Genomic DNA, 27,390 nt, shown 5'->3' with positions numbered 1-27,390 from the left:
GCAGTACTACTGACCTATAGTGTGCATTACTTAGTCTATCATGAGGGAAGAAATGAAGCAGTTTTTTGTTATTTATTTTTTATATGTCCTTAGGCAGTTTCACTTTAAAACCTAATACTATAATAATATTATAACACCATAATAATTCCATAAATTATTTTGGTAACACTTTGTAGTGAAGTCTCATTCGTTATAAGCTTCATTCATTTATTCATTCATTCATTCATTTATTTTCTTTTCGGCTTAGTTCCTTTAGTAATTTGGGGTCACAGCAGTGGAATGAACCGCCAACTTATCCAGCATATGCTTTACGCAGCGGATGCCATTACAGCTGCAACCCATCTCTGGAAAACATCCATATACACTCATTCACACTCATACACTACGGACAATTTAGTCTACCCAATTCACTTATAGCGCATGTCTTTGGACTGTGGGGGAAACTGAAGCACCTGGAGGAAACCCACGCGAACGCAGGGAGAACATGCAAACTCCACACAGAAACGCTAACTGACCCAGCCGAGGCTCGAACCAGCGACCTTCTTGTTGTTAGGCAACAGCACTACCTACTGCACCACCGCGTCACCTAAGCTATTATACTGCAAAATAAAAAAAATGCAGTGAGCTATTTATTTATTTATTATTGTATTATTCTCATTTAATTCTCATCTAATCCACATAATTCAGGTTGTTACAGCAATATCAAAAACTTTTACATATTCATTACCTTTATATTAACTCAGACCTTTTACTGCTTGCTAACTTGCATGTGCTAATATAACTATCAAAGCAACAATCACTGAACCCTTGAGTGAGTTAATGAGTAATTATAAGTATTATTTAATATTTATACATGCTTTAGTTTGCATTGTTAGTTCATATCTAATGTAGCTAATATTTGCAATTTTAACAAATGTTACTACTGTAAAGCATTATAAATATTTGGTAACACTTTATAATAACTACACACTATAAATCATTTATTAAGCATTAGCAAATAGTGAATTCATTATCTGTTAAGCATTAACTCTACATTAATAAACGTTAGTAAGCAGTTTATAACTGCAGCTACAAATGCTCTATTCTTGACTTATAACCACATTTAAAATGTGCTTAATAATTGTATTTTCATACTTAGAAAATGATTTGTTTTTCATTACTAAATTAAGTATTGCATTATTTACAAACCAGTTGTATTGAAGAGTAGTTGAGGGTTTTTAGGATCATTCAGAATGAGTTAGTAAATGATTAATAAACTATTGAAATTAATGTTTATATGTCTTATTATTCAGGCATAAAATAATGTTTACTATGTATGTTAATAAATGCTTTATTAACTCAACTTCACCTAGTTTTGTGACCTAATCTAAAGTGAGGACTATTCATGCTTTATAAATCCCTTATAAATGACAAACAAAGGCTCAGTTAAATTCTAAACAGGAAAAATGACATTATTCATTCCTATTCAATTAAAGATACACAAATGAAACTGTACTTCAAATTAAAAATACATATTTGCAACCTAATCAAAAATAAAATCACTGTAGAGTTTAAACATTACATTTTATTACATTGTTTCATTATTATATTGTTGTTTTATCCAGTTTTGTTGTATTTTGACACTACTGTTATTCAGCATTGTTTAAACTTTACAGTAATTTTACATTTTAGAAAAGATTGCAAAGATTATTGTTCATTTGATTCTGAGCCGTTATTTGTCATTTATAAGGGATTTATAAGTATAAATAGTCCACACTTTAGATTAGGTCACAAAACTGCATGAAGTTGAGCTAATAAAGCATTTATTAACATCTAGTTAACTATTAGTATATGCCTGAATAATAAGATATATAAACGTTAATTTCTGGTTTGTGAATAATGCAATACTTAATTTAGTAATGAAAAATAAATAATTTTCTAAGTATGAAAATACAATTATTAAGCACATTATAAATATGGTTATAAGTCAAGAATAGAGCATTTGTAGCTGCAGTTATAAACTGCTTACTAACGTTTATTAATGTAAAGTTAATGCTTAATGGATAATGAATTCACTATTTGCTAATGCTTAATAAATGATTTATAGTGTGTAGTTACTATAAAGTGTTACCGCGTCTAAAACACATCAGCAAACATGTCAGAAATGCTAATTGATTTCATGTTAATTGACTACCTTGATGTCAAAATAGCACTTTTGTCTATCTTGATAGCAAAATAGCCTTTGTCAAAACACACGTAAAAAATCAATTACAGGTCAGTTATGAGTTTTCTGATGCCAATGTTACGTCATTTTTTATGTCGTTTTGACATCAAGGAAGTTCTACATGCATTGTGGGGATACAAAATTCAGTTTAAATTTGTAATTTAATTTTCTTATATAATACTTTTGTTATTTGGTGGTCAAAAGGGCATCAATGTAAGTCAAATAAACATCAGGCATTTTGACATCAAACCGATTTGCCTTTTTTTTTTTTTTTTTTTTTTGCATTATTTTTGATGTCGTTTTGACATCAAGGTGCCCGCAGGAAAATCTCTTCTGGACACTTCATAAAACTTCCAAAGAGTTAAACAGGTCCTCAGATTGCATCTCTAATGACTGCAATTAAGACTTTTTCTAAATGTCAGAAATATTTGATGCAGTCTCTGGACGATGCCGAGGATTGGCAGAGTGTGCTAGCCTGTGTTCTTACATGTTTAACTTGCTGGTGTTCTCACATACTTTCTCTTTTGAGCAGCAGGCTGAGCTCTCATCACCAGGCAAGGGCTGATAATTCCTTGTCTTTCAGCTCCCCTCAAAAGAGCTTGTGATTGGAGATGACAAATGAGGCGGTAAGACAGGTCAGACTGCAACAAGCTCAGGTGTGCTAACATGACTGTTAGAGCGTCACGAATGCGCATCGCCAACAATAGTTCGTTTGAAAGCCATATTTCTAAATAAATCTTTTAATATAGATCCTTTTAGATTTCAATTGTATTTTAAGAATTAGAATAAAAATTGGAAATGCATTTCTGATTTAGCAAAATTGTCCCCTATAACAAGATGTACTCTATTCTCTGTCTGAATAAATAAGCTAAATACTTCCATCTGACAACCATAAAGAGTGCAAAGCAAGAGTTAAATTGGGAGAGAGCAAAACAGCAAGTTAAGGGTGAAGGCCAGAAGTGGCAGTAAGAATGTGTGTGTGGGTGGGAGACTGAGAGACCTCACTGAATATTGTGTCTGCTAAAGTGTACCTGTCTGCTCCACTGCTCTCAAAGTGGGCTTGGAGCCTGTTTAATGAGCAAATGTCCAAACCTGTGTCATGTCTCCAGTCAATCAGGATTTGTGCAGGAATTTAGATAAGGTCTGAAGGTAAACAGTGCACAGAATCTTTTCCCAGTATTCCACAACAATAATCTATGAATATAATTTTCTATGAGTAAAAAGTAACACAAATTTGGAATGATTGCAATTTCACATCAGTATTATTATTATTATTTTATTATTATTTTTTTTTTGGTCCCTAGCAATTGTGCACAACAATTCATTAAACAATAAGTAAATTTTGCATTATATTTGACATGCAATAAATATAAATTATCAAATTCCACCTCCCTTTCCATTTAAAATCCAGTTGCTCTTAAGGCATAATAGGTTCATTATATGCATAGTGGAATTTGGAAATGTAAAGAAGAAAAGCTTCTCTAGAGTAGATTTGTTCAGAAAAAGTCTGTGCACTATTTACACACTTAGCTATATGTATGTTTGTGTGCTGCTGCATGTAGCTGTGTGTGTAATAAGCAAAGAACTAATGCCCTCATTAAATAACAAAAAGTAAGTCAAATCTGGCATAAATAGAATTCAAAAATAGAATTATTTTGTCCAAAATCATAGCATGTTGAAATGAGTGTTTCAAAGAAACCTGGATGACCCACTATTTCTTGTAAAAAAAATTGAAGTGCAGATCCCTGCATTCTTTAATGGTTTATATTACCCACAATAAATTGCATGTTAGATGTGAATTTGATTACCAGTACAAACATGGGGGAAAAAAGTTTACAAGGTACAAAAATGGTAAATGTCCAAGACTGATGGTTAGTGGAGAAGCTTTGGTAAAGAAGTTTGAATGTTTGTTAATGACGATCTATATTACTTTTTCCATGTTGTATTTCATATCCAACAACGTGCAATGTGAATTTTCATAAAGATAGGTCAGGTAATTAACGTCTGATTGCATTATTATGGAAACACCAGAGCCTAGTCTCTTCCAAGTTTTTTATTTTTTTTTCCTGCACCGTCAATTGGTGAAGGTTTTTTTTTCCTGTCGCCACTAGCTTGCTTGGATCAGGACTTGTAAAGCTGTGCTTCAGTGGATTCGCTCTACAGTGTTAGAACTTTCAGCAGTGAAGTTTAAACCACACTAAACTAAACTGCGGTTTACCTTTGAAATCTGGACTTTACTACAACTATGTTAAGCTGCTTTGACACAATCTACATTGTGGAAAGCGCAATATAAATAAACATGAATTGAATTGAATTTTTCTGTATGAAAGACCAGCAATTGAGCAAATTAACCTGCTGACACATCTCCAATAGATAGGTATTTAAATATGAACAAAAATGTGGATGATGGTACAGGATAACTGACAGAGTGTGTAACGGCCCATAATGTGGAAATTTTACGTATCAATGGCTGCATTGAATTCTTTACAACAAAGTACAATTTTTAGGATGTATATGTATAAGGAGAATTGGGAATCTGTCTTTGGTTTTGTCTGAATAATTCCACACGCTACCAGTTTACCCAATTGTATTTCATTACCTAAGGTTGCCTTAGTAGAAAACACAATAAAAATGCCTATTGCATTTCATTCATGAAGGCTACCTTAATGTGTCTGGCCGTAGCCAAAAATTAGACATTTTTCTGAAGACAGTAGCAACCTTAAAAATGAGATGCAGATTCAGAGTTATCAACATGAGGTGGTCTATAATTAGCCAAGCAAGGCTCGAACCAGCAACCTTTTTGCCTACTGTGCCACTGCGCCGCCTTGATAGAAATATCACGAATGTAAACATTAGTTGAGCAGCTTACAGTGTTACGATCAATCATCAAGCGTGCTCGCTCCTGTTTGTGTCATCAATCTGGCACCTTGTCTTGCATTTGAGTTTAAAAAATGTCTCCAATTTTTTAAAATTTGGACTGCAATACCTGATGCAACCACTAAAATCCTGGCAAGAGAAATGGTGTGTGTTGAGCTTGAAATGACTTCACTTCCTCTTGGAGAAAACATGTTGAAAACATTGAGAAATGTCATCATTTTTCTCAATAATTTGAACAAAATGTTTATAATAAATCAATAATTTATTAATTATATGATGAAATGGACTAAGATTTTATTTTAGACATGCTGTGTGGAATCTGGTTTAAAGGTTAACATCTTGAGCTAAAGCACAAAATGCTGGAAATTGTCAACATTGCCATTGTCCACTCTGTTAGTGATTTTAAACAACAATTATTAACAAAATCAAATGTTCACATTTACACATTCTGCATTATTTTACACTAATAATGGATACAGTTTACTGAAATTATATGTTTTAATAATGCCAGTTTATAGAAAATTGGATAAAAAAATACTGAAAATCAATTCACAATTCTAGAAGGATGTATATGAAATGTCTTTTAACATAGTGGACTACTTTAACTTGATTTCACATTCGACACCATAACAACATTGAATGTGATTGACAGGAATACAGTGGGGAGATGAGTGACAGGTGGACACATATTTGGGTGCAGCTTCAGCAAAAACAAAGCAGCCGTTCACCCTCAGTGTCAGCTAAAGCAGCAGGCACACAGCATGCAAAACAGCTCAGTGAAGGCACCATTTGTTGTGCAAATATACTAGTATATGCAAATGAAGCCACATACACATATACTTTGACATGGCATGGGTCAGCCACAAATAAGCATGACAAGAACAAAACACAATACAGACTGTCCGATTTATTGATGTACTTACAGATAAAAATGTAGACTGGGTTATTTTTTTCTCCACAATCAAACATAACTCCTGTATAACATCACAAAGTGACATGAGGTTAGTTACCTTTCTGTGAACCTAATGGACGGAATGGGAATGACATGTCACGGCTTGGGAAAGCTATAGAATGTTTATCTGTTCATATGGTGATTTAATCTAAAAGCAATTGAAAGGAAAAGAGAGTTAAGAGAACTTGTCTTTTTTACACAGCTCCTGCAAAGTGGCAAATATCTCTTTATTTGTATGAGACTGTTCCAAGAAAGTCCCATAGACTGATCATACGTGCAAGTCTAAACCCAGAATGCACCTGTTGTAGTCTAACCCAAGGCGATGGGAGTTGTTTATTGATAGAGATTAGTCTGATTGTCAAAGTGTTTCCCTATCCAGGGTGAGTCTGTCTCTTTAGGACAATAACTCACCTTTTCACCCAACCTCTGAACCAAAATGTGATAAACCAATATAGTTAATCGTAGTTCAGTCTGATGAAAGAGAAGAGAACTTGGCAGTTTTTTTTTTTGTCTGCTGCTGTAACTATTTTCTAGTAACAGTTCCCGGAGAACAAGGTTTTGATTGAAATGACAGTTAAATTAACACAGAATATTTGAGTGTGGTTAATCAGGGTTTAAAGTACAGGAAATTAGTGTATCATGAAATCATAATCAGACTACTGGCAGTAATAATAGGGTAAATTCATCCCACAAAGCAAAGAAAATCAAGTGTGTGAGAGCTTGAATACTTGTGCGCAAGATCTGGCTTGTGTTGGCTCTTTGCTTTAAGAACAGGTAATCCAGTAGTGTCAGTGATTGAGGAGATACAAATCCTGCAGTAACAGACATGCAGGTGGCACTGGAAAAGAAATGCATACCATGCAATTTTTTTCTCTCTATGTGTCTTTGTCAGGCATCCCCAAATGCCAACCATCCATCTCACTCTCATTCACTTTAAAAGAATTGATGATAGATAGATAGGTAGATAGATAGATAGATAGATAGATAGATAGATAGATAGATAGATAGATAGATAGATAGATAGATAGATAGATGATAGATGATAGATAGATAGATAGATAGATAGATAGATAGATAGATAGATAGATAGATAGATGATAGATAGATAGATAGATAGATAGATAGATAGATAGATAGATAGATAGATAGATAGATAGATAGATAGATAGATAGATAGATAGATAGATATTAACCAAAATGTACAGTTGTGCTGTATTACTTTGCAAGTATCTACACTGTAAAACCCAAAACATTAAGGTAAAACCATTTGAGGAAACCTGCAACAAACCATTTAATTTTAAAAACTAATCAAAATGGGTACTGTGAACTTATTCCATTTGAGTAAATGAAGCAATTTAACCACAGTAAAGCCCAATAAGGTAACTCAAACCGTTAGAGAAAATTGATAGTTTGAACCATTTGAGTCAAAAACTAATCTAGATGAGTACTGAAAACTTACTCCATTTAAGTTGAAGTAATGAGGTATTTAATTAACTCATTACCTTCAACACTGTTTTTAAAACTCTTTTCAAATGAGTAGAATTAACTTTCAGTCAATTTTGAGTTAACTACACTCATTTCATTTGATAAAGTTCACTGTTGGGTTTTACAGTGTAGTTAATCTTAATCTTGGGTGTACATATATTAATGTTTCACATTGTACACAGCTTGAGTTAATATTCTTGAAAAAAATAAGAAAAAATATTAGCCCTCTTGTGAAATTTCTATTCTTTAAATTCTTTTAATTTTAATGTTTACTAATCTTTATCTAATATAGGATTTATAGTGTTTTAAAGGCTTACCTCGATTAATTAGGTTGACTAGGCAAGTAATGTTAATTAGGCAAGTTAGTTTGTTCTGTAAAAAAAGTTGGTTATACAACTTAATGTTGATCTTAAATGATCTTAATGTTGATCTTAAATGTTAAACCTAAAATGAAGGACTGCTTTTATACTGTGAAAACTCTGTTAAACAGCACTTTGAATAAAATTCCAATTTTACAGCAGGGGTTAATAATGTTTCCTTTAAGAGTATACAACTATGGCAAACCTCATGTTTTTCTTCTTTTTACATTTTATAGTTTGAGCAAAATATTGTTTTGGTTTATTTTGTAAACCGCTGATGACACCTTTCCAATTTAAAATTAAAAACATTGTCATTTAGAGCAACTGAAAGTGGCCATGTTTTCATAAATGATTCTATTCAGTTTAGAAATTATAATAATGTTAATAGAATATTCGGTGGAGTTTAAAAAGTTTGAAAACATGAAAACAAGTTTTAGACTACATTGAAAGTCTCTTTTTACTCTAGTTTATCACATATTTCTCTATTAGACATTTTATTAGTCAAGCTCACATATGATGCATTTATATACAGTGTTCCTGTAGCAATGTTCAATGTGAAAGCATGAATGTGAGACACATAAGCTGTCAGTTATAAGCACATAATTTCACCCTGCACATGTTTGGCACCTCAGTGTGGGTTTAACAGTGCAAAAGTGGTGTTAAGCTCTGCTCCAAAGCAGGGTTTCATAGCCCCAGGTGAAACGCAGTGCTAATCCCAGTTCTCATTTAAAAGTGTGAAATGATCCTTTACCCAAGATTAAAAGCTGTCTTTAAAACAACCACGAGCCAGGGTAGTGCAGTTTGAGAAAAAAAATAAAGCAACTAAAACTGTAATGAGATTTATTTGACACGCAGAGTTGCTTATAGTCGGAATGTTTAAAGGGAACCATCCAAATAAATTGTCTTTCCAGCCCTCTTCAGCAGTGAGATCAGGATTCCTCAGCTGACATGTTTTCTTCCTTAATATTTCATTTCTTAAGCTCAAGATGTTTTAATAAGATTTCAAAACCATGTTTGTTATATTAAAAGGTTCAACATGTTAAACAGTCAAATCCTGCCAACACTTAACTAAATCTGCAAGAGCTGAAAGATTAGACACTGAATGACACTCATGAGAGACGTACAGTGTTTGGAACAGTAGACATCATGCATGAAATCATAGACAAAAGACACACACACACATATCTGTGTTATATTCTACAAATGTGTTCCATGGCTTCCAGAAGTTAAAGTTTCAATCACCACTCTGTCATTTGCAACAATATCCATGATTGGCAAATAAACAAATGCGATAAATCTGAAGGTTGAGGACTGTGAAACTTCACTTCATCATCAAGTCCCAGTGAGGTGTGGTCACATCTGTCCTCTTAGACAACCAGTTTTACTAATGAGAGAGAACATTCCATGGAGAACATTGAACCTTCACGTTCACAATACAACTGGATTGAGCAAGCCATTCAGAAGCAGGCAGGGGGAAAGAGAATAAGTGTTTGAGCCAAAGAAGCCTAAATGCATCTGCAGAAAAGTTCTCTATACTTCAGATGCATGGAGCCACTCAAAGTCATGAAAACTGATGTGCATCGTTGAACACATTGTCTTTTAATGCTTTAGAGGCCATGATACAAAGATCATGTTATTACATCAATGGATTAGTTCACATAAAACTGTAAGTTTTGTTACTCACCCTCATGTTTAAATCCAAGAGATTCTTTCTATCTTCAGAACACAAATTAAGATATTTTAGATGGAATCAGAGAGTTCTCTTACCCACCATAGACAACAATGATGCTCAGAGTGCAGAAAAAACATTGTCAAAACATTTCATGTGACTCTAATCATACAAAGCTCCACAAACACTTTTGTGTGCCAGAAAAACTGTAAAGTAGACTTTAGTGTTTACTAAGGACAATATGAAGTATTGCCATTACAGTCACCAACGCAACATGCAAGCCTTGTATTGCCCCTGACTGAAGGTGCTTTCACACCTAGCATTTTGTTTTGGAACCTGGCGGGTTCGCCAGTTAGCTCATATGAGAATCCAGCAATCGCACTCGGATCCGTGCGAAATTAATCGGTACGAGATCGCCTGAATAACGTGGTCTAGGCTCAATTGAAACGAACTCTGCAGAGGATCGATTGTAGTGAGAAAGTGTATTATGGCTATATAATAGGCATATATGAAAAGAGAATTATGAGTAGGCTGGGATGTCATTCCTACCCATTAATGTGCGTTTCATATCAAATACAAAAGTGAAAGCATGTGAACTAGAACTGAGAGCTGTTTATCTGTTAGGAAAATTGACCGAAGAGCAGTCTTGGTTTATCTGTTATTTCTCTTTATAATGATAGCCTATAATGTATAAACCAACTGCTATGTATGAGAAAGTCTTAACTCTGGTTTATATCTGGTGACAATGTCTGTGCGTGCCACGATCCAAAATTAAAATGCAGCTTTTTGCTTATAATGTCTTATTGCTCATTGTCATAAATTAAAATAAAGATGCATGATAACTGAGCAATACTCTGAAAAATAAATCGAGATACTCTGACCAATGTGAGGAGAGTTAAACCGCATGTGACTTATTTTAGCTATTTTGGTCCGTTTAGAAACTTTGCTGTGTGAAAGTGAACCGTACTAAGAGCAAAGTGCAAAATTGTAACGTCCCATTCACACTGGGCTTCAAGCGTCAATGCTTGACTGAAGGCGTGTCTGAAGTTGGGGCTGAAGTGATCATCATAGCAGCGTCAGCCAACAAAATTCAGTCAGCAATAGGCCACTGGCCGCTGGTGTATTTGCATACAGAGATCTGATTGGCTGACGCTTCCATCAGCGCTTGAAAATTTGACTAGTCCCAACTTCTGCAGCGAGCAACGCCTCTGAAGCGGCACCGACGGATCCACAATGCAGTTCGGCAATGCCTGACGTCACCCATTCAAAGTGAATGGAAAGCGTTGACGCTGGCACCCCATGTGAATGGGCGTAACAATTTTAATCCCTGTTTTGGAACAAAAGAATCAATCCCCAGATGTAAAAGCACTCTGATATAGTTTTTTGGCATACAAAATTGTTTATGGAGCTTTGTATGATTACAGTTGAACCACTGAAGTCACATGGTGTGTTTTCATAATGTTTTGGTTGCTTTTCTGTCTCAATGGAGAATGCGGAACCACTTAAATTTTGTCTAAAATTTGTGTTCTAATTTTAAATGACTCAGGGGATTAAAACTATGTAAGGGGAAGTAATTAGTAACTAAATTTTCATTTTTGCATAACTAATGACCTTTGAGGAGAATTCAGCATCGAGACTGAATGTTTATTATTACTGTTGATATTATTCTCACAATAAAATTTATTTTCATACATACAATTTGAATATGTTTCCTGTGATATGCTAATAATGAACATCCAGACACTGTCCAGACTGCTGTGAGCAACAGTCGTATGTAAACCTCATTTTCAGCTCAATTTATTCATTCATTCCTTTTCTTTTGGCTTAGTTCCTTTAGCTTAGTTCAAATTATTATTATTTTTTAAAAATGAAAATGAAAAGTAGAAGTGAGAATCAGCAGTTAAGAAAGCATCAGACCATAGCAATTAAATCATTCAATCAATTATTTTCGTTTCAGCTTAGTTTATTTATTAATAAGGGTTCACCATAGCAGAATAAACTGGCAATTTATCCAGCAGATTCCCTTCCAGCTTCAACCCATTATAGGGATAGCAATAAAAACATAAGAGATCATTAAAAATATGTAATTAAAATTACATTATTTGATTCTTTACTATATTTAAGTTTATAAACTATATCTGACCGTGAACCACAAAAGCACTCCTAAGTTACACGGGTATGTAGCCAGAAATACATTGTGTGTGATACACACACTAGGATAGGGGACAGGAGTATAGTTCAAAATTAGGTATATTTATTTAACAGAGCTGCCAGACAGCAGTGCACAGAGGGTTGCTCTCTCGATACTGGGTCGCAGCAGGAAGGTCCGCTGCATAAAATATGTGGCAAAGAAATTGGCGGTTCATTTTGCTGTGACAACCCCTGATAATCAGAATCAGAATATTTCAGCCATTCCAGTGGGGCTTTGCATTGTCTATGGAAAAGCATGGAATAACCCAAAGTGAGTGTGTGCTAAAAATGTAATTTAGAGGACTGTAAATATAATTTTTTCTTTTACCAGACTTCCATATAGATTTTTTTTTATTAACAAATTCAAATTATTTAATTTAAATAGTCATGATAATAAATAGAAAAATATTTACATATAGTTCTTGTTTTTTTTTGCTGTTGTTTGTTTGCTTTTTGTTTTTAATGGAATGTCATGCGTGAGACACTGTGAAAATTGATAGCAATGGTCTATTCTAACATACAACCCCAAATCAGAAAAAGTTGGGACCATAGGGAAAACGCAAATGAAAAAAGAAAGTAGTGATTTCTGAATTTACTTTGACTTGTATTTCATTGCAGACAAAACAACAAACATTATTCAATGTGTTCCTCATGGTTTTCTTTTTTTATTTTTTATTTAAACAAACACAGAATCCAATTTTGCTTCTTGCCATACATTTAAAAAGACTAGTAAAGGAGTACTGAAGACAAGTGATGAAGTGTTTCAGGTGTAATTTTGTCCCATTCTTCCTGGAAACAAGCCGTAAGATGGTACAGGATCTTCGTTGTCAAATTTTTCGCTTCAAAATGTGCCACAGATTCTCAGTGGAGACAGTAGTGAGGACAGTCAGGTCTCTGTATCCTCTTCCTCCACAGCCAGGACTTTGTAATGTGTGCAGAATGTGGTTTTACATTGTTTTGTTGAAATATAAATTCATCATCCCTGGAAAAGAAGGCAGCATATAGTGCTCCAAAATCTTTATGTATTTTTCAGCATTAATGGTGCCATCACAGAAGTGCAAGCTACCTTTGCCAAGGGTACTGACACAAGCCCATACCATGAAAGATCCTGGCTTTTGGAATTGTTGCTGGTGGCAGTCTGGATGATCCTTTTCCTCTTTGCTCTGGAGCAAACATCATTCATTTCTCCCTAAAAAATACCTGAAATACTAATACATCTGATCGCAGTACACGTTTCGGTGACAACACTTCTGGACACTGTTAACATAGGGCTTCATTTTGGCATAGTACAGATTTAACTGCCATTTGTGGATGTAACTACGTATTGTGGTACTTGACAAAATTTTGCCAAAGTAGTCCCGAGCCCATGTGGTGATATGGCTTATAGCTGATTGACGATTCTTGATGCTGCCTGAGGGATCAGAGATTGCAGTAGTTCAGCTTAGGTTTGCACCCTTGTTCTTTATGCTCTGAAATTTCCTTGGATTCCTTGAATCTTTTAGTTATGTTATCCACTGTTGAAGCTGAAACATCCAAATGTCTTTCTTTCTTTCTTTGAAAAACATTATGTCAATAATTTTCTCACATATTTGTTGGAAAATTGGTGATCCTCAGCCTATCTTTGCTCCTAAAGGACTAGACCCTTCTTGGATGCTGTTTTTTGTGCCAAATCATAATTGCAATAACCTGTTGACATCACCTATTTCAAATCACATCATTATTTAATGATTATTTCTAAATTGCTTCTGTTCCAACCTTTTTTGGAATGTGTTGCAGGTCTGAATGACAGGAAAGGATGTATATTTACAAATGAAAGGAAGTTGACCAGACAAAACATGAAATATTTTGTGTTCAAATTGTCTATAATAAAATATGAGTCAAAGTAAATTTGGAAATCACTACTGGGGCTGGGGTTGTAAAAAAACAACAGTAGTATAGTGAAATGAAAAACATAGTTCATGTGAAAAGCTTTTTAGGCTGTTTATTTTGTTTTTCATTTAGAGCAGACATCAAATCAGTAGGTATTTAAAGAACACAATAAAATAAAATAATAATAAAAAATTCAGTTGTTTCAAAAAGTAGATTTTTGTGGATACTGTAAGTCATACAATCCCAAAAGAAATTATTGTGCTGTGGAATATCAAATTTAAAGTTGTTGTTGATTTTTTCTAACGAAATTGACTGTATTTCATAAAAACATGTTTGCCGTCAGGTCTTTCAGTGTATCTTTTTGACTGTTTAATTGTAGTCTGTATAGGCAGTGATGTAGAGAACAGTGCTGATTGGCCGTGTCAATACAGACAGGTGGCTGCCGTGTGGAGGCTCATAAAGAGTGAACGTTAACCGGGAGAGCCAGCATTCTGCTTCAGTTATGTAAACTGGCTAGGCCTGAGAACCAGTCAACCGGCACTGGGACTTTGCATTGCCAATGGCAAAGCTCGGGCTAAATGCAAACAATAGACATGTTCAGGTACACACAAATAAACAAACACACATACAGCCATGACGACAGCAATGTAAAACAAACAAATAAATAAATAGGTAATTCTCTCGCAGTTCCCACTTACAGGAAATAAAAAGGTCAGATGTTCACCAGTGCAGTTTCTCAAACACTGTACAACAAGTTGAATTTTCAGTATTCATTACACCAGTCTTCAGGATACTTATAACTGATCAGATGTGACATTTATAATTACACAAAAATACTGTGTTGAAAACGTCATGAATGCAAAACAGCAGTCTTAGAAATATGATTGGGTATATAGTCTGTGGACCTGAAAGGTTTAATCATTGTAATTTGTTGAATCAATTAAAACAAATTCAGATTGCACATGCTTATAAATGTTATACAATGTGCATTTTTTGTATGTTGGTTGGCAAAATTGTTCTTTCTCAAGTTTGCAAAATATTACAATTGTACATGTTTTCCCCCTTTTATTGTTTATGCAAACATTAATTGAAAACCTTAAAGATATCATGTAATTAAAACCTGTACCTAGCATAGCTGAATAATAAGAGATCATAAGAGTACATTGAAATGACCTACTGGGAATTTTTTTCCTTTGTTCTCATGTAAATCATGTTGCCAATTGAAAGACAGACTGATGGTCCACACAAGATCATTGCATGCTCCAGGCAGTGTCTGATTGCCAGCAGTGTTTCCTATTGAGGTTGCGACAATATATTTTTGAAATTTTATTTTGAAACTTCCCTAAGCTTGTATTTTGCTTTTTGTCTATGGGTGACTCTTATTTTGAAAACAGGACAGACTTTAAAGAGCCCCTATTATACGTTTTTGAGAAATATCTTCCATGCAGTGTGTAACACAGCTCTAAGTGAATGAAAACATCCAGCTGAGATTTAAATCTTAAAGTGCACCATGTTTAAAGGTCACCTATGGTGAAAAATCTACTTTTCAAGCTGTTTGGACAGACATATGTGTAGGTATAGACCAGGGGTGGGCAAACTTGGTCCTGGAGGGCCCGTGTCCTGCACAGTTTAGCTCCAACCCTAATCAAACACACCTGCTTATAGATTTCTTGTGATCTTAAAGACACTGATTAGCATGTTCAGGTGTGTTTGACTAGTGTTGGAACAAAACACTGCAAGGAAACCGGCCCTCGAGGATCAAGTCTGCCCATCCCTGGTATAGACCATCATATTGGGGTGATATAAACACACCCAGTCCTTTTTTTTCAATTTAACAACATAAAAACAGTGGACCAGTTGGAGCGGTTTTCAGATCGGCCACAACTTGACGTAGGAGTGCGGTCCCCCCGCCCACTGAATTGATTGACAGCTGCGTATTAAAATATCTATAGTAACGCGTATAATCATATCAACAAGACAGGATGTGCGCAAAGCAACTGGGAATAAAAGGTCTGTTTAGTTTGCTAAGATCATCAATTATCATCAAATGTGATCAAGAGTGAGTTTTACAGGTTTAAAATGTTTTAAAACAGAGCATGTGTGTAATGAATTACATCGATTTACTTCAGCTTTACTTCATCACCACAGCCGAGTGTTAGTACAATTATAAAAGAAAATGCTTCAATCCCGGTTTGTGGACAATAAATCAGGTTTATTTTGTACATTAACATAACAGATATTCATACAGCAGTGGAGATTAACCTGTATCCTTTGTAAAAACAGTGCAAAGCTAAACGCGCATGTGTGTGTGCGTGCGTGAACTTTGTAATGACATTGTGTCTGACTCATCGTTGTAACTCAACAACAAATGCATCAAATACTCATTGGTAAAGTTCTTACTGTAGTATTTCTCACAAACGTTACATGCAATGTGTAATAAAAAACCAGTGTCGAAATGATGGTGGCATGATCAGCTCTGCTCACGGGCTGCATTGATGCATTGCTTCTGTATTATGAAGCTCTAATCTGTTAACATGGACGCTGAAAGAAAAAATGCTCATGTGGTTCGAACGATGTTTTAGCCAAAAAAAAAAAAAAAAAAAAACAGCGACTTCCACGATGAACAGACAGTTGAAGCAGGCTTGCCATGGCCGAAAGGATGATATAGTCAGCCTTCAATGTCCTCTTTTGTTAAGATCCATTCTGAATAAACAAACATTGCAGTTTACATGCTGCATCCTTGTTGCATTATTTGCTAAGATAAATCTAAACTATTTTCTAAGTTCAAACTACTCAAAATTGTATTTGAGAATGTCTGTTATAACGGTCCACACCAAAGAAAAAAAAAATCAAGTTTGAATCAGACTCTGGCTCATAATTACAGTTAATGTGTTAGACCAGGTCAGGTGCACGTGCTCAGGTATAATTTTTTGGGCCCAATCTAAACTCTAACATGTATACTCTGCATTCATGACCATGGTGTGGACATTTCTCTCCATCTCAAGCTGAACACAGTCGACCAATAACAACAGACTTATTCATTGGACCAATCAGTGCAGATTAGCATCATGCAAAAGAAGAGTTTGGAAACTAATGAATGCTAAAGGCGTTGGGATAATTAGGTCAAAATAAATACATATTTTAAGACAATGAAAGTGCTTTTTTGACCATGCATGTCACATTATTGTTGGAGACCCCCAAAATCAAAATATGACCTTTTATAATGCATAATAGGGTCTCTTTAAGGAGGAGAAAGGGAGCAGTTTTGTAAAGCAGGTAGCCATGTATTACCATGGAGTGTTCACACCTTATCCAAATGCAAAATGCAGTATATACATACAGATATATTCAGTGCCACCTGAACAGGCATATGGTCTGTTTAAATGTATTTTATTAGTTTAATGTGTATATTGTGAAATTTGCTGTGCATGTTTGTAATGAGGCAACAGACACCTAAATTGCAAAACATGCATAGTTAATGCACATTTATGCATGATGTCATATCACTCAGCTCTTTCTGTGACTTCTTTGAAATGAAGGTACCAGTAAACTTCATAGAACTGATCTGTTTTTGTGGAGGTTGATATGAATTCTTGCCTGTGTTTTCATATATGTTAAACAAAATTAGTCGAGTATAATTATCATTTAGCCTATATTAATCCACAACCCAACTCAGAAGCAAATTAGGTTTGCTGGTGGGATGAAGATAGCTCACTCACTCCTTCTTTAAACCCCTCCACCTCTTCAGTTGAAAATAAAAATGTCATTTAGTACAGAATCTACTCAGTTTGATAAAATATTTTTGACAATCAAAATTTGTTAGCCTGAAAGCTTACCTTTCACCCTCCCTGCAAATCACCACGAAAAGCCATGCCTCGTGAAAGCATGAGCAGCACCAAAGACAACACTATATTGTAAAAAACACATCTGTTAATTAACAATTTCCATATTTTGGATTTTCTGTTTATTTACAGTTGTTAATTGGATTATGGGACCTTGATCTCTGCTTTGTCAACTTTTGACGGTGACATTTCAACGCTATTTTATATTAGTTTGAAATAATATAATGTATAAGAAGTTATAGAGAGAAATAAGTCTTTAAAATGACAGAATATATAAAGTTTTCGTACCTTACTAAACAACACCAACCCAGACAATATATTACTATATATATCACTAAAAATGTTGATAAAAGTCACTTTTTTTTAACTTTTCAAGGTTAAAAGTTGGAAAAAAGATTAAGGTCCCATAATGCAATTCAAAAGCATAAATAAATGGAATTCATTTAAACTAAAAACATGAATCAGAAAATATGGAAAACAGCTATTTTAAGCAATTTCTTTACAGTGCAGGTAACATTCAACAGAGAGAGAGAGAGAGAGAGAGAGAGAGAGAGAGAGAGAGAGAGAGAGAGAGAGAGAGAGAGATCTTCAGTTAAAAACATCTCAAACAAATAGAAGGTAAGTGTTGATGCTTTGTTGATGCATTCTATGTCTGAACCGCATCTGTGAACGTGATAATCAGTGTTGGGGAAAGCAATGCAACAATAGCAATGCAACAATATTGAGTTACTCCCCCAAAAAAGTAACTAGTTGCTGTACTTAGTTAATTATTTGGTAAGTAATGTGTTACATTATTTTTTACTTTTGTATTACTTTTACCTTTGCTAAAGTTTGATGTCTTTAAGAACTTGCAGGGTTTTTTCTTCTCGTTTTTTTCTGCTCTGCAATTAACAATGCACTGTATAACAACTTCATTTACCTTTAAAAAACATAAAAAAATAATGTAGAATAATCTTATCTTGCTTCCTGACCCTAAAGCCATAAATATACAGATCATATACAGATCATCTACTTTTATCATTTTTGTCTTATTAGTTACGTAAAATCACTGTCCATCGAGATAATCCACTTTTTTCTTTTTTCCATTTGTTAAAAATAAGAATTGCATTCTCTTTTTGTGTGCATGATTCAATGTGACAATGACCATTTTAATTCAGCAATTTTTTTTTACTTTACTCGTTACTCACAAAAACTATTATTATTACGAAACGTTACTTATAATGCGTTACCCCTGACAATGCTGATGATGTAATCCATTCTGTCAGATTGTTTGCAATGAAATTTTTTGACAGGCATGTACTGTAGGGGAGCCTATCAAAATGATCAAACTGAAAATTTTGATTTGACAAAGTTTTCTTCACTACACCTTTAACATGTAGTTACAGTGCTCAGCATATATAAGTGCACCCCTCACAAATCTATCTTTTAAATTCAGATTTTTAATAGAAAGCTATACAATATTATATTTGTGCATATAAATTAGATTAGTCAGTACTGAAGCCAAATCTAGAGCTTATCTAACAAATTAACTTTTGATTACAGTTTAAAAACTAATACACTCAAATTTATATGTTATAGAAAAAAATTAAATACAAATTTTAAAAAAAAGGAAAAATCTAGAGCAGCAAAATAAATGTGTTGACATTTTGTAGGTTGCAATTTATTTTAGCAATATTTTGCTTGAATTTAATTGTATTATCTTTCAATTTCTAAAAATGTTTGGTGACTAAAATATTATTTTAATGAATTTATCTCTTAAAAAAGGGATCTCTTAAAAAATAAATCTGTTTTGTTTAAATGCACCAAAATACATTGCCTATATTCACTAAGAAATGAATCAAAATATTCTATTTTTTTATCAAAAGTATTATTTGCTTTTTTTTTTTTGAGTAAAATGTGATAACATGTCTTGACAATTCTGAATAGAATGTGAAAGTTAATTGCTGGTGACTGTAAAACTTTCCATGTTATTTAGGGTCTGAAATTCGTTTTGAATGAGTTCATAAGTTAAATCTATTTTAAACAATCAGATCCTTTAAGAGTTTAAGATCAAGTAAGAGACAAATTCACATAAAGCTGCAGAATGTCCAGACTCCAGGCTTTTAAAGTGCTAAACTCACAGTGAGATATACACAGACTGTGACAGAAGCAAATAAGTGGCCCTGCTAAACACTCAACGCCTGAGAAATTAGTCAGCTCTATTATTCTAAAGCAGCAAGCATGAGGAACACTTAGAACAAACCAACACAAACTGTCAGCAGTAGCACAGGCTTGTTTAGAGAGCTGTCAGCTATGCTAACACTAACAAAAACACACCAGATTTGTATAATTACAGTTGAAATGATTGTAAAATAATAAAGACTTTGCTGAACACAACAGGCTAAAATAACAAGCCTTGGATTTGATTAAATGACTGGCCAATCCACTTTTTTATATAATGAATAAAACGGATAACCTGAGGTGAAATTGTAACATCTAAATTAACTGCTTTTATTAAAGTCAAAAACATTTACCAACTCATTCATTTTGTCCCAACACTAATCAATTAAGTTTACTTAACAAATTATTATGGATTAAACTTAAAACAATTAAATTGTCCCCAAAACATCTCAAGAATTATGTTATTTCTTTAGGGACCACTTGCAAATGTTTGCAATGTGTAATCTGATTATGGCCAATGAACAGGAATACAGAGCAAGAAAAAAAACAGTTTGCTGTTTACACGTGAAACAAACTATCTAAAGTGACTTTCTAAATAAATACTGAAATTTTCTTTTGCATGTTGTTATTTTTTTATCCTGATGAGTGAGGAGGGTGTCAGAGGCGTTTGCATGACTTACAATGACAAAACTCTTATTTACATAATTCATCAATGGATGGCCTCTTGAACCATTTTAGTTTGTATAATACTGGAGGGGGTGGGGTGGGGGTGGGGGGTTGAATCCTATTCACATTGTATTAGTTAATACATTTGTGAATTATAAAGTGATTATAAAGATCAATTTTTATTACTCCAGTCTTCAGTCACATTATCCTTCAGAAATCACTGTAATATTAATTATTGTTGTTGTAGTTGTTGTTATTATAATGGTAACAGTAATAAAAGCAATAATAACTGGACTAAAAATTTCTTTTGAAAATACATACAATAAGTAATAAATAAATATTTAATAAATTAATATTTTCTTTTAATAAATGCTGCCTTGACAAACTGAATCAGTTTCTTATGAAAACTTTTGACCAGTAGTGTAGATTTTTTTTTATTTTAGCTCATTTTTGTTTCAAATTAAACAACAAGCTTTTCCATTAAATTTTGCAGTAAATGTGTATATATATATATATATATATATATATATATATATATATATATATATATATGTGTGTGTGTGTGTGTGTGTGTGTGTATATATATATATATATATATATATATATATATATATATATATATATATATATATATATGTGTGTGTGTGTGTGTGTGTGCGTTCAAATAAATGTGGTTTTAATTTTTTATTTATTTATTTATTTTTTTTAAGGATTTTGTCTTTAAAATTTGCTTTAGGAATTATTGAGTATAACAAGGAAGTCATTTTTAAAATCATAAAAAATTCATTCTTAAAATCTGTCATCACTGCAAAATAAAAAAAAACAAAGAAAAGATTTTTGTTCCTGTTGACCTGTTAAAACAAGTTTGATTAGGTTTTGGCCAAGAATGAAGATTTCAAATGTTATTTTGTATTCACAAAAGTCTAATGTTTTTCATTATTATTATTGTTTTTATTAATGTCAGAAAAAAAAAAAAAAAGAGTTAGCAGAAAATTCACTACAAAACAATACATATATTACATACAGAAAGAGTATTTCTATATTGTTTGCCTTGTAATTAAAGCCACTGAGTCTGTGGCCACAAAACTCCAAGGAAAGCTTTAGTGACTTCCACTGAATTAAAATTCCTGTCATTCAAAAAAATTCACACATCCGCCACCACTTGTTTGCTTATGCCAGAATACACTGATACACAAATTTTCCTCTACAGTCCATTGAGAAAAAGTGTTTTATTAACCAAAATTCAATCAAGCATCAAAAAAGTTGAATACTTAATGCTTACTGCATAACTGCATTGCACTACTGTATTGCCTCCTGTTTTTCACACTGTAAAAGTCTTGCTTATCTTCACACATTAAGTAATAAACAACCATATTCTTCATTGTTGTGATATGATAACTGTTTACTTTAAACGTGAATTTGTTATCTTGAGATCACAAATGCCGATAACGCCTTTTCTATAAAGAAGTCTGATTTATAAAAGAGAAATAAAGAAGGGAGAGATTAGTGATGATATTATTCCAGTTATTCTGGTTCATTCTTCACACTGGTAACAGCAGGCCAAGCTAAGGGCACTGTATTTTTATAGATGAAGATATAATCCGTGCTGCATGTCTGCTGTATACTCTACATTTCACATTAAGCATATACAATTACTTCAAATGAGAACTGAACATAAAAAAGAAACAGTTGATATATATATATATAACAACTGTTTCATTTTAAACTTTCTTATTTAAATGCATTTCATTAGACTGTATTTTAAAAGAATTTAATAACTTGTGTTCAAGTAATAAATTCTAGAGTTTTGTTTGGTGAACTCAGTGATTACTTATCTTTCAGCAGAATTCAGTTCAAGAAATGAAAATAAAATATTTCAATATTCAGCTTTCATTCTGCTACTGTTGTAATGATGGATGAAACAATATTTACTTTATGTAACCCAAATATCAAGAAAACAATTCTTAAGATATTCTAAAATGTTTTCCCTTCTGCTCATGTACTTTTCAGGTTTCAGATACGAACTCTGAAAAATTGTCAAAAAAAGGCTGCTAGACAGCTTGTTATTATAAAACACTACAACAACATAAATCGATAATAAATATGATATTTATAACCTGTTCTCAATACCTCATAAAATATTAAGTACATAAAGCCACCTCTTTTTTTATAGTCGGAAAAAAAAATTGTTGGATGTAAACTGTTGTTACGCTAAATAAAATTTTAGTAAGTGTCTTGTAAATGTTATTTTATTATTATTATTTAAACCCATAGAGCTATTGCATTTGATCGTTTTAACATTAATGTGTAGAATTAGAATGTTTGGTATATGTTCTTTAGCTTTTTGTTTTAATTAGTGTCCTGGGGGAGGCAAAACAAATCATATAATTACTTTCTTTTTATTAACTCTAATGACGTCAGTTCTAGCATGAAAACTTTCACTTAAATGTAAAACCCTCTATGTGGCAGAGCAACATTTTATGACTCACCTGTAGAGCATTTTTCTGCCAACTGCACAAGGGTGGGCAGCCCTTAGGAAATATCCTGTATAAATCCAGTGAGCACAAGAGATTACCCTCGGATGACAGGTGAGGAATCTCTTTGTAAGCTCAAGCGATGTTTAACCTTTACAGAGAGGCTCGTTGTCTTGGCGTCTGTCCGAAAAACAGCCCATTTTCAGCATAACGTCTCAGCGCAAGACCCTTCAGTCGGCCTCAAGTGCAGGTTTGCACATAAGAGCTTTTGTCTGAGTATTTGCTAAGTACTTGCATGAAGCAAACTGCTGAAGACAATATACAGTTGAAGTCAGAATTAATAAGCCCCCTTTTTAATTTTTTATTAAAATTTCCCAAATGATATTTAGCAGAGCAAGGAAATTTTCACAGTATGCCTCATAATATTTTTTTTTCTTCTGGAGGAAGTCTTGCTTGTTTTATTTTGGCTAGAATAAAAGTAGTTTTTAATTTTTTAAAAAACATTTGAAGGTCAAAATTATTAACCCCTTGAAGCCAATTTTTTCACCTGATAGTCTACAGAACAAACCACTGTTATATAATAACTTGCCTAATTACCCTAACCTGCCTAGTAAACCTAATTAACCTAGTTAAGCTATAAATTTTGCATTAAGCTGTATAGAGGTGTCTCGAAAAATGCATAGTCAAATATTATTTACTGTCATCACGGCAAAGATAAGAGTTATTAGAAATGAGTTATTAAAACTATTATGTTTATAAGTGAGTTGGAAAAAGTATTCTTTAGTCCTCTTAGTGACACTTTAGTTCATGTAACAATTCACACCCTTTACTACTGGCTTATTACCAGCCTATTATTAAGATTTGAACTGTTTTTTAGCACTTATAAAGTATGAAATTACTTTACATCGCTATACCTACCCAACACCAAAACCCAACTACCTTACTAACTATTATTAAGCAGCTAATTAGTAGTTTATTGAACAAAAAGTCTTAGTAGCGATAATATTTAAAAAATTATTTTATTAAAATAAAAATATTTCAATCAAATCATTTTTTTAATTATTATTAAAAACTGCGAGAAAAAACAGTGTGTGAAACTGGCAGCCATTATCTTCCACAATATTTTTTTTATCCAGCTATTGATGTCAACGGTTATCTTTAGTAGAATTTCTTTAAAAAACAGGGGTGGACTATCCCTGTAAGAACATAATTTTATGATTTGCTTTAATCAAAGACCTCATTGTGAGAATGAGCATTTAAACAGAGCTACAATCTACAAAAACTCAAATAGATTTGTTGTAGAAAAAATTGCTTTTTTACATTCTCTTAAATAAAAACATCTCCCTGACATGTAAACCAGATACCAGCCCGAGGTATCGGCCTGTCTATACCCACACACCAAAATGTAACCCAGATTTGCATGTTGTTAAAACAGAGGGAGGCACAGACTGTGGCTTACAAAGACATATTTACATCTTCTCACACAGATGAAACCGCCTGACACGGCATTGAGGAAAAAAAAATAACCCGCGGAGGCCAGAAGTTTGTGTTGCCACTAATCAGGGCTATTAGAGCTCAATAATGCTCCACTTTAGCCAAAATGAATCCCAATCTGTTTTGCTTGCTACAAAAATAAATCTGCTCGTTTTCCATCAGTACCTGAAGAGCTAAAAAAAAAAAAATAGATAAAATAGCTCCCCGAAAGAGAACAAGCTGTGCATTTGGTAAACGTAATATGATATAAGGCACAAATCTGCAGGATAAACAAAAACAGGAAGTGCAGTACTCTTAATAATGTTGGGTTATTTCAACCAAATTTAGGGTAAAATATAGACAAAACCAGCTGCTGTTTTTTATCAGATGTATAGGACCAAATTTAACCTACTGATTGGGTTAGGCCATATTTTACCCAATTTTGATTGAAATTAGTTTAAAAAGTGACTTAATGTTTGCTAAAGGCTACTCTAAAATATACTTGGTTATTTAAAAGTGCTCAGTTTTTTAAGTGTAATTGTTTCCACACAAATTGAAGTAAATAAAAGTGAGCGATTGAGAGTGTGTTTAAAGATATTCAAATCTGCAGAGGCATGTGCTTTCAGCCTCGTGACAGATAACCTGCTTGAAGAGGTGTGGCTAATAACTCTTCAGGTAGTGTGTTCCTTGGTCAGCACAGCCAGTTATTGACTGCTCACTTGTCTCTTCCACATTACGAAGACCACTATCAAAAAAGGCTGTTTATGTGAGTGCTTCCATTTTTTATGTTCACTTGGTTTTGCATGAACTCCTCTGAATTAAGGACACTGCGGTGTAAGGATACACTTAACGATACAGATGAAGATCAAAGGAACTGATCTTTCTGCTTGGGGATTTTAAGGTCTGCATTATGACTGGTACTTTTTCACCAGAATACATTCAGCAAGCAAAGACCATTTGCTGCTCCTGACAAAGAACCCGGTGAACCGAATCAGTGACAGTCAGACTATAGTGATTTCCAAGCTGTGCTACCTTTGGGAGCGATTCTAACTAGAGTCATGCCTGTGGTTAAAGTGGAGAGTGATTCTCCCTCTGAAACCACTCTTCCAGTGAATGACAGTCAGAGAGCAGAGCCGCAAAGAGGCCGTCGGAGGAAGAGGCCCCTTCAGCGAGGCAAACCACCATACAGCTACATCGCTCTGATCTCCATGGCCATCGCTAACTCGCCTGACCGCAAACTCACTCTGGGAGGGATCTACAAGTTTATCACCGAGAGGTTTCCCTTCTATCGAGACAACTCCAAGAAATGGCAGAACTCCATCCGCCATAATTTGACACTCAACGACTGCTTTATCAAGATCCCACGAGAGCCCGGTAGGCCCGGAAAAGGCAACTACTGGGCTCTTGACCCTAACGCCGAAGACATGTTTGAAAGTGGAAGCTTCCTACGACGTCGAAAGCGGTTCAAGCGCAGCGACTTCACTACATATTCATCGTATGTGCACGAATCTCCCGTTTTCTCACCGGTCCAGATTGCGCGCTCAGCCTACGCCAACTCTGTCTACTCCAACATGGCTGTGAGTCCGCCATACGCACAACAGCTTCCTTCTGCTTACTACCAGTCCTCCTCTCCAAACTTCACAGCGGGTCAGTCAAGGGTCTTCAGAATCAATTCTCTCATTGGGTCACCAAGCCGGATGGGTCAAAACGCAGAGATGATCCCACAGCAGTCCTGTCGCAGTTTCAGTCCTGAAAGTGGCTCCTGCAGTTTGGGAGGACCGGGCTTCCAGCATCAGTCCTGCAACGGGGAGACTGTGCTCTCGTGCTATTCTAGCTCCTCAAACAACATGGCCTTTGCCTACTCTGGCCCAGGACATGGACAAACTCAGGTTTCATATCCACAAGCCAGCACTCAGCATTATGGGCCAGCAGGGAGGATGGCCATCTCCAGCTTGTCTCCCATTGCTGGTGATGCTGTCGGGGACCCTTATGGCAGAACCTCTCCTGCACAGCTGGGCTCTTTTGTTCAGTACAATAACTCTGGTGCGGTAGGAAGCTCAGGAGCCTATATCAGGCATCCGGCTTACTCGGGTAATATGGACAGGTTTGTGTCTGCCACCTAACAAAGGTCACGGATGACTTTTTTTTTCATAGCAAGAACCGCTGGCACAGGAACATTTAAGGGAACATTTTTTAGCAAATATGAAATGCGTTGTGAAAAAAACTGTGATATTTAAATTGTCTTATTGTGATTGTATTAATAGAGTAAGATCTCAATTTACACGTACAGATCTTTCCTATTACAACGTTGTAAAAACAAACAAAAAAAGCACAAAGTGCATTTTTCAAAGTGAAAAATGTTTACAAAGATCAAACCTCTTTTTAGTGAGGTCTTTGATTTTTTTTTTATCATTTGAGTTAAACATGTTTGTGTGCTTTGTATATGCTTTTCTTATAATTGCCATCTATGGTAAAAAATATGTTTCTTTCATTTACTTTTCATTGAATTATATTTATTTAATTCAATGATTTCTTTTTTTGTTTTTACACAAAAGGCTGTTGCAGCATCTTTTAAAGAAAATGTAAATCATATTCACCATTTCCATCTGATACTCACTATATACAGACCTCCACAACAGGCTCTAAAGCAAGAAAATCACATACTAAAAATTAAACCAGTCAGCTAAAGTAAACATACAGAATTTGTCATTTATTTCTAAGAGTGGACATGGCAAATAACATTTCCCCCCAGGTATAACTAAAATGCACCACCACATATTATATTGTTTTAAATAATAAAGTATTTAAAAAGAAAAAAAAGTATTTAAATTATTGCACCAAATAAAAGTTTAAAAATAAACTTACAGCATCCGGTGAGAAACAGATAAGAGTATTGCTGCTGTTGCTAGACTGCACATATTTACATATGTGGTCAGAGTAAGTGCACAAAAAAATACTATTGAACTATTGTCACTTTACCGAACAATCAGTAACTATTATGTTAAAAAAATATATAAAGCTCCTTCAGTATTTAAAACACTCCACAAATATTAACCAAATTACACTTAAAATTGAAATTTTTTGGTCTCAAAACTCAAATATCAGATTAGTGTAAGTTTTTAACAAGCTCATGAAGTTGCCAGTATTTTCGCTAAGATTAACTTGACGTTT

The 27,390-nt window shown here is 34.1% G+C and overlaps 1 protein-coding gene across 1 annotated transcript; it reads left to right on the top strand.

Annotated features, from left to right (window-relative positions):
* The first annotated feature begins 23,189 nt into the window (after positions 1–23,189).
* Positions 23,190–26,912, top strand: foxe1 (forkhead box E1). The gene has a single exon (XM_087237235.1). The coding sequence runs from the start codon at positions 25,278–25,280 to the stop codon at positions 26,340–26,342; it is 1,065 nt and encodes a 354-aa protein (XP_087093361.1). The 5' UTR covers positions 23,190–25,277; the 3' UTR covers positions 26,343–26,912.
* The last annotated feature ends 478 nt before the right edge of the window (positions 26,913–27,390 follow it).

This window comes from Danio rerio, chromosome 1 (assembly GCF_052040795.2).
Source record: "Danio rerio strain M-AB ecotype USA chromosome 1, GRCz13ab, whole genome shotgun sequence".
Taxonomy (NCBI): Eukaryota; Metazoa; Chordata; class Actinopteri; order Cypriniformes; family Danionidae; genus Danio; species Danio rerio.
Note: the sequence above shows the minus strand (reverse complement) of the source record. Positions and strands in the feature narration are given on the sequence as shown.

Coding starts and splice junctions, on each gene's coding strand:
- foxe1 (XM_087237235.1), top strand. CDS start 25,278: ATGCCTGTGGTTAAAGTGGAGAGTGATTCTCCCTCTGAAACCACTCTT.